This window comes from Malania oleifera, chromosome 2, assembly GCF_029873635.1.
Source record: "Malania oleifera isolate guangnan ecotype guangnan chromosome 2, ASM2987363v1, whole genome shotgun sequence".
In the NCBI taxonomy this organism is placed as follows: domain Eukaryota; kingdom Viridiplantae; phylum Streptophyta; class Magnoliopsida; order Santalales; family Ximeniaceae; genus Malania; species Malania oleifera.
Window position 1 is genome coordinate 135,598,691 of NC_080418.1, and position 14,922 is coordinate 135,613,612.

Genomic DNA, 14,922 nt, shown 5'->3' on the forward strand with positions numbered 1-14,922 from the left:
ATATAACAAGGATTTAAGAAGTGGTATATCAAAGTTTTTGAGGATATTAGGGCTAAGAAGAAGAGCATTCTTGATGAGCTCAATCGATTGGATAGGAAAGAAGAAAAAAGGGATTTTTTATTTTTTTTTTCAATAAGAAAAAGAATTATGTTACCAACAGAACCAGATGGATCAATGAAAGGAGAACAAGATGTCCTCCCAAGAAGAGTGTAAAATACAGCCAAAAAATTACAAATACAGCTAAAAATTACAAAAGTAATTACAGAAGCACTGCCACCCAATCCCTAACAAGATCGGGGAAACTCCTAAAGAACCTGAATTAGTGGACCCTAATAGAGGGTAAAATGATCACTTTATCCCCCAACAAAAGTGAGGAGGTTACGCGATCATTGAAGGTTCTTGCATTTCTCTCGACCCATAACATCCAGAAAATAGCAAACATGGTGCTGCCCTAGCACCTTTCCCTTCCTACTCTTTCCAAAGCCAAAAAACTCAGGAGCAAAAATTTACCCACAGCCGAAGGCACCCAGTCTTCACCAAAGCAAGAAAAAGGGGCACTCCAACTGTGAGTAGCAACCCTACAATGCAGGAGAAGGTGAGCATTCATTTCATTGGACTAACAGATGTTGAAAAATGAGGTTCGGGGAGGCTATTTTTATTGAAATGAGGATTTTGGAAACAAAAAAAATTAAATTTAAATGGGTTACGAAGGGCGGTTGTAATTCAAAATTTTTTCATAGGCTGGCTAATGGCAAGAGAAGAAAGAATATGATTACTTGATTAGGGAAATAGAAATTTGAGGGTGGTGAGGTTAGTACGCATTCTAGTTTCATAGTTAATGAGATTACAATTTTTTTTTCCCTAATTTGTGCGAAGGAGGATGGGTGTAGGTCTATGCATGAGGAGTTAGAATGGAGTCTGATTTCTAGAGATAAGTATGGTTGGAACGGCTTTTTGAGGAGAGTGAATATGGTTATGTCCTCTGGGATGGACAGGGATAAGCTGGGCCCAGATGGGTGGACCGCAGCTTTCTATTAGGGATTGTTGGGATGTGGGTAAGGGGGATCTAATGAAGATTTTGAAGAGACCATTTTGATAGTATCTTCGGTAAGAGAATTAACTCTATTTTTATCACTTGGTGCCTAAGAGGAAAGGTCTGTTAATGTTGCTTATTTTTTGGCCTATAAGTCTAGTTATCCTCCTAAAGAACAGGAAAAAAAAGAAAAAAAGTTACAATAAGGCTCCCCTCCTCCAACCCCTTTGAAAGATTAGACAACAAAACTCCCCAAAAAAAGCCCAAAGAATGAACCTAAAAGGAAGCAAGGAAAACAACCCTATCCCATAAAAAAATGAGCCATTAAAAATCTTTGCTTTCCTGTCCGATGCAATCTTGCATTTTTCATTTAATTTTCGGTTCATATCAAGTGCAGTTTATTTATGGGTGCTAGGCATATTTATGTATTTTCTGAAATTTGGGGCTTATTTTGATTAAATAAGCTTTTTTAGGGGAGGGTGGGGGGAGGGATTCATTTTGTGATATTTGGGTGGTACTTTTATGATGGGTTTCATTTTTGGTGGGGCATTAGAAGATTCGGTGTTTCTAAAGGGGTTAAGTGCAAAATGGGAGTAAGCTTCTCTCGGGAGCCTTGTGGCTCATACAAGTAGGAGCTTTCAGCCAATTTTCCAGGAGATTTTTGGCATTTTTTTATTTTTAGAAGATTCCTCTGCAGAGCTCAGCTCCAGACCAGCAAGAGTTGTGAAGATTTGGAGGCTTGATTTTTGAGGATTCGACCCAGCAGTGCCTACCAATCTCTCCATTGCTGCTAACAGCACGAGAGGCTAGTAGATTGCCGCTGTTACTGTTTTGAAATAGTGCCAGAACAAGTACTGATCTGAGTATTAAGCTGCTCTTGTTCCTAGAGATTGCCGTATTTTCTGGACTGAAATTCACATCAGTAATCTCTTTATTATTCTGAGGATTCAGTAGTTGTTTAACAGAAGATTGCTAAAATATTATTCTGAAACTTCAGTCTTTAGTCATGAATTTTTCTCTATTCCAACATACATTTGCATCAAATTGGTATCAGAGTAGTTCCTTCCTTGGCTGGTTTGCCTGTTTGCTGCTTCATTTGGGATTGTTAAGCTTATCTCATTTTTAGTAAATCCTCTTCAACTTTTCTAACAAGTCTGTTGGTTTACTTTTCTGACAAGTCCGTTGGTTTTGTTTCTTGGATCTACCCATGAGTATTTTATTCAAGTTTCAATCCTTAAATATGGTTGCCCACTTACATTTATTTTTTATAGAAAAAGATGTTCATTAACAAGAGAAGAATTTACATCAAGATGGAGGAAAAGGGATCCTCCTAAAGAAATAAGAAAACCAAAAGGATTACAATAATACTCCCCTCGAGTTCCTTTGTAGATCTGACAAAAGTAAACCTCAAAAAAACCCAAAAGAATGAGCCCAACAAGACGCAAGGAAAACCACTCTATCCCAAAGGATGCAAGGAGGGTTTGATTTGCCATTAAAAAGCCTTGCATTCCTCTCTGTCCAAAGAGTCCAAAGGAGAGCAATGATTCTAAATGGTTCAACTGTCCTTGGGAAAACCACAGCCTCACCAAAGATTGAAAACAACAAAAACCAGAGCCGCTTAGCTATCCTATAGAAACAAATGGTTGATAGTTTCATTTGAGTCATGGCACATGATACATATATTTGGACTATAGCTTTGTGAGGCCCCCTTTTCTGCAAGAAATCATTGGTATTTAGCCGATAAAGTACCACAGTCCAAATGAAACCTTTAGTTTTGAAAGGAACCTTAGCCTTCCAAATAAAATTATTCATAGGAAAAGTACAGAGACTTGAGGATTTCATAAGTTGAGAGAAAAAAAGATTTAATTGAAAAAATAAGAGGAATCCTCTACCCAATTCCTCGAGTCATCTCTCACCATGGGTGAAAAAAGCTCCAGCACTCCCAATAAAATAGTAAATCATCAACTTCTCTCTCATTGAGATTCCTGAAAAGAGGAAGTCCCAAGAAAAAGAACCCCCTTCCAAATTCTTGATATCAATAATTGGAGAATTGTGTAACCTAAACAACTAAAAAGACGGGGGACTAAAGACTCCAACAAAACCTCACCCCCTACATATCTTCCTAAAAACAAATGTTGTTTCCATTACCAACTTGAAAATGAGTAAGAGCATAGAATAAATGGGCTGTTTGATGAATTTCCAAGGACTAGCATGAGAAGCACAACAGCTTCCTTTGGTATCTCATCCATTTGAATACCGATCATATTTACTTCTAATTACATGTGCCAAAGGGAGTCAACCTCCAAAGTCATTTTCCAACTAGTGAAATGTTTTTAGAATCCATATTCCCAAGCCCCAAACCCCCTTTAGACTTGGGTCTTCTAATAGTATCCCGCTAACTAGATGATTTTTCTTACATTCCCCAAATCCTGACCATTAAAAATCCCTCATAATCCTCTCCAAGGTCGCTGCAACCTCAACTGGAATGTTGAAAAGAGAAAGAAAATATACAAGTATACTCGTAAAAGTAGCATTTATGAAGGTGATAAAGACAAGTAAACTATTTCCCACTCACCCAAACTATTCCCGAGTCTCTCCACTATTGGGTCCCAAAACAAAATATAACTAGGATTACCACCAAGGGGAAGACCCAAATAAGTAAGAGACCACTCCAAAACTGTGCAGCCTGCAAAATCAGCCAAACCCTCTCCATCAAACCTAAGTTTATACCCACTACCCCACCCTTAGAGATCCTGAATGGCATTGCGACCCTAGGAATGATTGATCATTCTACTCACCACATCCACTACTAAGGTAAGAAAAATGAGGAAAGAGGATTCCCTTGTATCAAACCCCATGAGCCCTGAAACCACTCCTGTGGTTGACCATTTACTCTAACTAACATTGCATTGTGGACAAGCACTGTTTTATCCATTTCCTCCAATTCCCACGGAAACCCTTCAAGGCCAACACATTATACAAGAACCCCCAACTAACCATATCATAAGCTTTTTCAAAGTCTAATTTGAGTAGAACACCCCTCCCTTAGGGGTGGCAAAACGGGTCAAAACCCAATGGGTGACCCGTGACCTGCCCATTTAAACCAGGTTAGGGTTTAATACAAGCCAACCTATTTATAAACGGGCCAACCCGGACCCAACCTGTTTATTGACTAGGCAGGTTCGGGTAGGGTGACCCGTTTATTTGCCTATATATACACATTACCAAATAACCCTAATTTCTACCCCTTCCCAGCACGCCGCAGCCTGCACGCCATCTTCCTCTTCCAGTTCCAAGTTCTACCCTAAATCTCTAATTTCTATCCACTGCCCAGCACGCCGCACCCGCACCCACATGCCATCTTCCTCTTCCAGTTCCAACAATCCAACTTCCATGTTCTGCCATCTTCCAGCCATACGCCGCACACCATCTTCCTATCCGTCCCTAACCCTCATTTCCCATTTCCCCAATTCCCCCAAACCTGAAACCCTATTCCGGCTGTTCGGCCTTCGACTAACAGCAACAGGAGATGTTGATTGTTGCAAGCAATGAAGAAATTCCACATTGAAGCTGATGACCCCGAATCAGATCTTAAAGAATGCTTTTTGCTCCCACCTTCAGCCAGCCCTCACCCTAATTTCTACCGGCTGGGATTTATGCTTTTATGGGCTTGCTGTGAAATGGGGGCTTGTTGAGGAGCGTTTATGGGTTTGCTGTGAAAGAGCAAGGAATGTTTTTTTTTTTTAAATTATGTTATATATATATATATATATATATATAATGTTTTAAAAAATCTAAAATAAATAAATTAGATTTTTAAACGGGTAACCTGTTTATTAAACGGGAGGATTTGGGTTTACATACCAGTGACCTATTAATAAACGGGTCAACCCGAACCCAACCCGTTTAACTCCGACCCATTTACAATCTGCCCAAACCTGGTATGTTAACTCATTTTGCCACCCCTACCCTCCCTCTTCTTCTCACATCCTCCACCACCTCATTTGCCACAAGTACAGCATCTAGAATCTGTCTATCCTTAATAAAGGCGGATGGTCCTAGTGTTACTGTTGCCTATAAATTATTTTGATGTCAAGGAAACCCTTGGTTATTGCAACTTACAAGGAAGATCTTGGATGACAAAATGATTAATATGGCAATAGCAACCTCTAAAGAAGAGCGCATGACAGATGACGAAAATATTCAGATGAAGGACGATTGGCTGTAGAAGACTTGTTTTAGAACAACATGCACAGCAGGAAGAAAGCTTTGTAAACTAGTAGTTGAAAACAGCTGCAAAAATCTGTTGGCTGAAGTAGTGGTGGAAAAAAAGAAGCCTGAAGTGGAGGAACACCTGCAGCCATATCGCATTCTTTGGTCCAATAAAGGGAAGGAAGAATTCATGACAACAAGATGCAAGATCAATTTTTCAATTGGGTTCTCTTAATAATCAATTTGGTGTGATATGGTATTGATGGAAACATGCCATATTCTACTTGGTCATTTTGGCAAAGAGATCAAAGTGCGGTCCATGATGAGCATGCCAATACCTACTCGTTCTATGTCAAAAATGATGACAAGAAGAAGAAGCTAGTTTCAAAGCCCATGAAAGATGTTGATGTGACAAACAAAGATGAAATGCAGTCATTAGCTTTGATAAAACAAACTAACATGTCCCTCAAAATGAGGAGGGCTTGATGGAAATTCCAAATGTCCCCTCAACAGAAAATCAAGTTACAGCTCATGAAGCTCTTGGTACATTTACTCACCCTCAAGAAACAGGTGGTCTTAACTCTTACAAACAAAAAGGAACCATTATGCTACTTGCCAATGAAATAATACGCTTTCACACACATTCCAGTGATAATTTCTTACACTCCTAAATGGCTTCATCTCAGCCTTCTCCACCCTGGTAAGAAGATCTAAGGTGCAAACACCACCCACCAGCATTCCCTGCCGCATGGTGCACCCAGCATGCTGCTAGATGGTTAAAATAATAGCATGTAAACTTTGGTGAGTTGAGGTTTTAACAGTGGGGGCTTGGTGCAAGGCACTAAAAGTAATTGCTTCAGGTAACGCCTTACTTCAGTTGAATTTCAGAATTTGTTGCAGGCTTTAGTGTTGTGATTTTGTTCCTTCTTTTTCTGCTTATTTATATCTTTTACTATATTTCTAGGGGGATTTCTCATTTGTCAAAAAAAAAAAAGGCAAAGCATTATGGCAATAACCCCTCATAGTCCAAGGAAATGCTCCAAACAATTTTCATGTATGTTTCATGTTAACAAATTGGTCATTCAATGTTCTAACAGTGAATGGAGTTGGGCACATGGGCAAGAGATTTATATACCTTGAGAAGACAGTTATTCAATCATAACCTACCAATTTTTTTCCCAAACATGATATATATTTCCTTGGTCTTTGCCTCGATAGATGATGTATTTTAGAGGTTTAAGAACTTGGGAATCTTATAAATACTTGTTGGCCACTAGAAGTATGTATTGAAAATTTACTTTTGCCAAACTCATCAGGGTTCCTTTGCTACTTTAAGGTAGCAAAATATTTTTCCACTTTTTGTGTACAACACATGCAAAGAAGATGGGATGCAAAACAAGAAAGGTCCACACCTCATGACTAAATGAAAACATTACTAAGGCAGAGACTATACATTTGTCAAACCCTCTAATAGATATCCTATCATTCCTTTAGGTAAGCCTGTGAATGTCTCTCACTAATGTATGCCTATGCTCTAAATTAATGTTGAATGTTTTGACTGAGCCAATGAATGGAGTGCATGAATGTATAAATGAGTGGATCGAAGCCTCAAGGGGCAAACATATGAAGGCAAAAAACTATGGATGCATGGATGACATAGCATGATTGTATAAGCCAAAAATAGCAACACAAGTTAGTTGGAATCTGAATGTGATAGTGTGTCTTGAAATCCAGGAGCTGTGTCCATGGGTAAAGGAAACATGGAATGTGCTGGCAAACTTGAGTAGAAAGAAAATCAAAGGAAAAAATATCACACGACTCTCATGATGTTAAATTGCTAACTTTCTAAATGCTACCAAAATCAAGAATCTTCAAATATCTTTAGATATTCATAATCAAGGTTCAGCACATTCAGACGTCAAAAATAATGCTTAAATTGATAATTAGAATCTAAAAGGGTTTCATGTTGTTCTTTTTATGATAGATGTATCCAATTTATATTTTGATCCACCTTTGAGTTCTTTTTTGACTTTTTGATGGTACATCAAACAAGTGATCAGAACTCTGTTTATTTAATGTGAGATTTGTTTATTTGAAGGGGGTGTCATGTTTTTTTTGTATTTCTAAATTGGTTGGTGATCATGCAATGTGTATGCTGTTAACTTAAAAAATTATGTAGGTGTTATCATGCTGCACATTTATCATCCTAAAAGTGCAACTTTACGGGGTGTCTAGACATCCCAAAGAGATGAAACTATCTCATTGTGTGCTGTGTTGCATTTAAGATTGAAGTGCAATTTTTTTCCCTCAAGATCTACTTGTTTCCCCTCTTTATCGAAACTAGTAAGTTTGTTTCAGGTGAAAAATATTAAGTAGATATATCAATATTATTTAATTTTATAAATGGGTATAAAAACCAATAATAGATTAAGTATAGGGAAGATAAGAGGGATCATCTCCTAAGTTGGGATAAGGTTACAAGACCTAAGTTTGAAGGGGGTTTGGGTCAGGAATGTCGTGTCTGAAAATTTTCTTTGATTTAAAAATGGTTATGGAGATTCCCCTTGAAGGTTGACTCCTTATGGCACAAGATTATTTGAAGCAACCATGGTTTACGTTGAAATGGTTGGGGCATTTTGAACACCAAACTCCCAAGACCAAAACCTCCTCTTTAGACCTACAAACTGTAGAAGCAATCTTCTGCTGACCAAATGATCATTTTTCTCCCCCACCCAGGACTCAAAAAAATCTCTCAATCATTCTTTCCCAAATTGATTTTTAAAACCTAGTGCCCTCTCAAACAATTGTAAAATAGTGAACACATGAAAGAAAATTTCCTTATAATCTTATTTGTCAAGCTATGGTTCCTTTCAAGATCAAGGTATTCATGTGGAATCTGGCTCTTAATAGGCTTAATACTAATGATTTTGTTGCTTGCTATTAAAAAAAAACTAATGACCTGTTGCACTTGAGTAGGCCTTCTAATGCTATCAAGATATTTTTTATTATGTTTAAAACTGAGGGAAATTAGTTAGCAACTTAGCATTTGTTTCTCCATTGTTGGGTGGCTTAGCAATTTAGGGCCAATCTGTTCTCAGTTTTAATGAGGAAGTGGTGCTGCCACAAAATGTAGACACTTTTTGCTGATATGGTACAGAGGTTTTGCAAGGAGTAAGAAAGGGATGATCATGAGGAGATGTGTTGTTTAGCCTTATTTTTTGGACTTTGTCGATTCAGTGTGATGCAAATAGGTTTAGGAGTAGAAGAAAAAATTCACAAATAAAGACAGATTTCGGTATAGTATTTTAGCAACCCTCTTTGACTCAAATAACTACTGAATCCTCAAAATAATAGAGAGATTACGGCTGCGAATTTCAATTGAGCAAATAGGGCAGTTTCTAGGCAGAAAAGCAACTTAATCCTCAGATCAATACCTGTTTGGCATTGTGTTAGAACAGTAACTGTGGCTTTATGCTGACGACTAACCTCTTGCACCCTTAGCAGTGATGGAGGGTCTGCTATGCACTGCTGTTCAAATCCTCAAAACCCAAGCCTCCTAATCTTCACAACACTAGCTGGTCTGGAGCAGTGGCCTGCAGGAAAATCTTCTCAAAGACAAATGCAAAAACCTCCTAGAGAAGTGATTAAAGACCCTATTTATACCAACCCTGGGGCTTCCTAACTCCTGTTTTGGGCTTAATCCACTCTAAAAACAACTTATCTTCTTACATCCCACCAAAATAACTCCCGTGACAAAAATGCCCCATGAATATTACAAAATGACACCCCCTCTGCCTGTGCTCCCCGAAAGCTAATTTAACCAAAATAAACCTCAAAATTCAGAAATTACAGAAATATGCCTAGCACCCATAAAATAACAACACTTTACATAAACAGAAAATTAAATAAAAAAGATTGCAAATTTGCACCATTCCCCCTTTCTTAGAAATGATTTGCCTTCATGTGAGACAACTCACCATCACTCAGTGTAAGCTCCTGTTTGCTTATCTAGGACTTCCAAATGTCAAGTTTTCCTTTTCACTTGACTAGAAATCTTCAAATTATCATGTTTTCCTTTGATTTCTTGCACCTCAATTGCCTTTTTTTCCATATCTTCTCCTTTATAAGTAATCATTTTTGAATATTTCCTTATTTGAAATTCAACTTTATGATTGCAATGCGTAGCTAACGTCCTCACTCTATCCTTTCTAAACTTGCATTGTTGATCGGCAGATTCTTTTGGGCTTGTGTTCCCTTGAGCTCATTCAACATCCTGGACATTTCCAGCATCCTTGGATGCAAAAACTTGTTTTTGTTGCTCTTTCACTCTTGATTTGGCTTTGGTAGCAGCAACTATTTCATCAATTCCTTGTAGAAGCGTTTGTTAAAAAAGAGAAAAAGAAAAAGAAAAGAAAAATCTTTAAGAGGGTCCGTTGACTCTATGAATCCAATCTTGTTTTGATAATGACAAATCACTTGCTATTTGATCTGTGCATTGAGATGGTAAGCAGGAACATTCTTTAGCATGTACGGAAGGTGAGGAAGTCATGGAAGCCACGAGAATTAAAGCATATACAACCTGCCACAATACATGGAACTAAAAGAGTAGAAGAATGAAGATGCAAGTGTCAAGTTCAAAATCGTCATGGGAATGGGTATTTAGAATTGATTGTATTTGCATATTTTATATGATAAAGCTAGAAGCTTAAAATATATCCTACACATGCATCTCATGAAAATCTTCTAGGGTTAAACATGGACTTAGAAACCTAATTTTGAACCCCGGAAAATATTTTATAAGAGATCAAAGCAAGAGAGTACAAATGATTTTGAATACTAAAATGGAATTTCTGAAGTTGATCTGCCCAGACAACTGAGGTGTACCCTCAGAAGTCTGAAGATGCAACCTCAGGCGACTGAAATTTTACTTCAGACGTCTGAAAAATTTTCTCAGAAGACTGAAGATTTAGTTCAGTTATCTGAAGAATTATCTGTTGAAACACAAAACAGGAAGAACACCCTCAGAAGACTGAACCTACAGTTCAGTTGTCTGACCCTGTGTCCAGACTAAAATTTTCAATGCTTTAAGGAACATCAGATGACTGAACCCGAGAGGTCAGTCGACTGAACCTACGGAAACTTTAAAATTCTGAACTTTAGCGAGAAAACATACGGATTATTTACTTAATCTAATTGATCCAACAATCAAGACTTAACCTAAGGCCGAGATTACTTATAAAAACAACCTCTAAACCCTAGTGCCTCACTCTTTGCATAAGATTGAGAGATTTGAACATATTGCTGAACTACTACCCGCACTCCAACTGATTCACATCTGTTTTTGGGCGTTTGCTATGTTGATAATAACGATATTCACGCATGTATTCTGAAATCAACGATGGTATTGAGGTTTGAGTATTTTGAGCATTTAAATCCGATTTTTTTGTTTCCCACATTCATTATTTTAATATATTTCTTGAGAGCATAAATCAATATTTCGGTATTGTATATTGATTGATTGAATAAATAGTTGAGAAAGTTATTTTTGAAATAACTAAATCTTTGAGATATTTTAAAACTAGTTTTTTGTTCAAAGATTTGTATTTGGGTATTTGATTGGAAATTCTAAGAGCTTCTTGGAACATATTTTTGAGGAATATTTTTAAAGTATTGTTTAAATCTTTGCAAAATATTCAAAGTCATATTTATTTAAAGATTCGATATTAACAAATTGTTTGATACTAGGAATATAAATCCGAGCATTATTTAACATTATTTCAAAGGATCTTGTTGTCGAATCTTGCTTAAAGTTATTTGAAAATAAACCCTAAGATCTCCAAAGTTCTTATTTTTAAGAAATCTATTTTTGGGAAATATTGATTAAAGGGAAGCATATCATTCATATAACGATTTCATCGTTACATTCATATTGAGCTTCAAGTTTTAGCATATGAATATGTGTTAGAATTTTCTATTGTACTCACTAGCTTGGTTAAAAGCAATATTGAGTTTTGTAGAATTGTAACTTCTATATTGTAATCACGGTTCAGGCTGTGAACCGGGTTTGAGGAGAAAGTTGTATCTCTTGTAAGCAGTGGAGTAGGAGGAAGTTGTACCTCTTGTAAGCAGCGGATTGTAAGGGAAGCTCCGTCCCGGTTAAAGGAGCAGGGATTTAGTGGAATACTTGAGTGGGTTGCTCAAGGCGAGGACGTAGGCTGGGTTGGCTGAACCTCATAAAATCGTGTTTGTCTTCTCTCTTCCCTTAACTTTTTAATTTCCGCCTACATTTCATTATCAGTTTTTGCATGTTTGTATGTTGATTAATATTGCAAGAACTTGATAATTAATTGGGTATAATTGAGTTTATTGAGAAAATTATTTGAATTAATTTCAGACCTCTGTGATTATTTTGTTAAACATTGAAATAGAGATTAAGCAGTAAAATGAACTTAAATAATTTTAAAATACCCAATTCACCCCCCCCCCCTCTTGGGATAACACCGTAATTCACAGAGTCTATCCACATTGGACAGTTAACCTATCAATGTGTTCCACATTATTTTTCTCAACTTTCAGACAGCACATTTATGAGCCTAAATAGATCCCACAAACTAGTGAAAACTATTGGCAAACAGGTAGAAGTTTATGGTGAAAAATCTTGTATATGCAAGTTCATTCATCAGGTATACTGGTGCTACCGCACTCTACTCGTTTGGTCTAGGCAAAATCTAGATAGAAGACTAATAGAACCCACATTTTTTGCACTTTTGCACCAAATAAAAAGACATGCGCATGCAAACCAGTCACCCACACATGCAATCATGCAGCCAAGGTGTTAAATTTTGATTTTGATTGATATTTCAAGGCTACAAAAATACAGAATTTTATGGAAATTTCGATTTCTATTTCAATTTTTATAAAGAAAAAAGGGAAATTACTAATAAAGCATGGAATTCTTTAATGAAACTTTAGAAATTGTCAATAAACATAATAATGCAACATTTAGAAGAAAAATATTATAAATCAAATATAATCACCTATGTATTATATAAGGTGCAATAACTGTACTATAATAATCATATCGAATAAGTTCAATTAAAGTAAATGAAATTCATATGTTATTAAAATAATTATTTGTTATACAATACAGATAATTTAGATATAAATGACCAAATAAAATGTTGTAGCTAATATCGAACTTTAATTTTCCAGAAAATTTAAAAAATTTGAAAGTGATCATTCATATCCTTCTTGCAAGAATCTTAGTTTCACTACGAAACTAAGATTAATTAAGAGAAAATTTTCAATTTGGATTTCAAATCTCAAATTTTAATTTTGATGAATTTTTTAGATACAAATGGCCAAATAAAATGTTGTAGCTAATGTCAAACTTTAATTTTCCAGAAAATTTCAAAAATATGAAACCAATCATTCATATCCTTTTGCAAGAATCTTTAGTTTCACTACGAAAATAAGATTAATTAAGAGAGAAATTTCAATTTGGATTTCAAATCTCAAATTTTAATTTTGAGAAAATTTTATTTAGAGTTACAATTTCACCTTTTGCTGAAATTTTGAGATTTTGATATATTTTGGATGATTTGTAGGGGATTTCCACAGAAATTTCATAAGACAGAAATGAACTGCCAATTTGATTCAAGGGTGGTGTAAATTCAACAATTTAGTGGAATTTAAGACCATGCATGCAGCAAACTAACACATGTTTGATTCATGTGCATGTTAGTTATAAAAGGTGTCTTGAGGCACAATGCAGACTTGGCCTCATTGTCCAGGCCAAGATGAACCTCTTCCTAATAATTTTCGAGTCCCCAATCGCCCATCTCTCTTTTTCTTTTTTGTTTGTTTTTCAGTTGGCATGCATTCATTAGAACAATTGATTTTTCTGCTATATAGAATGCACATTGACCCACACATAAGGTCCAAGTGAAAAAGCGATGGCCACTTGGCTATTTATCATAGGATTTTTCTTCTGTAACTTGTACAGACAAACGCCCTAAAGAGAATTGCTAGTGTTCACAGAAGATTGCAAGTATTATTTTTGGGAGATATTATGCAATATGTGGCGGGAATAATAATATCACCACCAGAAAAGGAGATTTTTCTGGCTGGACAATAACTAGAATGGATATTTGAAGGCAACCAATCTGCACTTACATTTTCAATTAATGTAACATCCTAAGAGTATACTTGAAAAAATATGTATTGATACTTGATGGATGAAATTTAATCAAAATTAACATTGCACTAACAATCAAGTTTATTTTGAATTCAAAATAAAGGGAATTTCAAAACAAAAGCATGTATATCATTATTTAGGGTTCATGCTTGTATATGTGCACAGGTCAGACAGACCTTGCTTGATGGACCTCCAGAGAGTTCAAACTCATTCTTCCACGTGAACGATGGCACTGGAACAACAGAAAATCCAGAAGCAACTAGGATCCCAATCCATAGCCCATAACCAAATCCGCCACTCCACCATCCCTTAATTGCATAAGAAGAAAATATTCAGTATGAAGTCTGGTGATTTGCAATATCATTGCTGCAATTCAAAATAACAAAACTAGAAAAATAAAAGCTAATCAGAATAATTAAATAAAATGCTATAAATATTAGGATTAAAGTGTGCAGAGCTGCTCTCCAGGTGTACATCCATGACATAAAAATTAGTAGAGCCTTCTTCAAAGTTAATTGCCAAATTATTTAGATTGCTACTTATAACAAGACTAGGCTTCCATAGTACCATCCAACCAATTATAGACATTCTATTTGACACTGACAACTTATTGAAGATCCATGGCCAATCTCCCATGTTATTTCAGAATGTAAATGCAGATTAAGATATGGTCTATCAATGGCAACCCAATCCATGACAGAAGACAATCCCGCAATTATATTTTCTAAATTGTATTGTAACTTAAATATTTTAGAGGCTTGTCGCTGGTTAAGAACAACAAATGTATTATGTCAAAGTCAAACACAAAAAGGTTAACATGATGGAAAGGGGCACAAGTTGGACAACAAATGTATTATGTCAAAGTCAAACACAAAAAGGTTAACATGATGGAAAAGGGCACAAGTTGGAGGATATAGCAGAAAGGCGCACTAAAATGCTTCTATACAAACGTGAAACAGATTAAAATGTCACAGAATGTCATGTTTACAAACATCACAGATGCTTAAAAACAAAAAAGTATTAAGATGTAGATAAATGGGCAGAAACAGATTCTATATGGATAGTATCGCCTCTCATACAACAACAACAACAATAAGCCATAAGTCACACTAGGTGAGGTCGGTTACATGAATCCTTTTCCGCCAATTCACCCGATCGAGAGTGTTTTCCTCTAATAGATTAAGGAATTTTAAATCCTTCCTCACTACCTCATTCCAAGTTATTTTATGCCTATTCCAAGCCCTTTTTCATGCTAGAAACAATAACTAACTTACTCCTTCTCACATGTCCTCTACTAAGCCTACGTTTCAAATGCCCAAACCATCTAACCTTCCCCTCCCTTATCTTGTCTTCAACTGGTGTTATGTCTAATTATTGCGTATATGCTCATTTCTTAGTTGTCAAACATTTGGAACCATAAAGCATAGCCGGCCTTATAGCTGTCTTATCAAACATTCCTTCTTTTAAGGTATTCCACGAT

General features: G+C 36.2%; 1 protein-coding gene across 1 annotated transcript in view; it reads right to left on the reverse strand.

The window, feature by feature from the left end:
- Window positions 1–14,922, reverse strand: part of LOC131149579 (Holliday junction resolvase MOC1, chloroplastic) — a 38,324-nt gene that overhangs the window by 13,773 nt on the left and 9,629 nt on the right. The window contains exon 4 of the mRNA XM_058100159.1: window positions 13,619–13,750. Within this exon, the coding sequence (XP_057956142.1) occupies window positions 13,619–13,750 (132 nt within the window). The remainder of the gene's footprint in view (window positions 1–13,618; window positions 13,751–14,922) is intronic.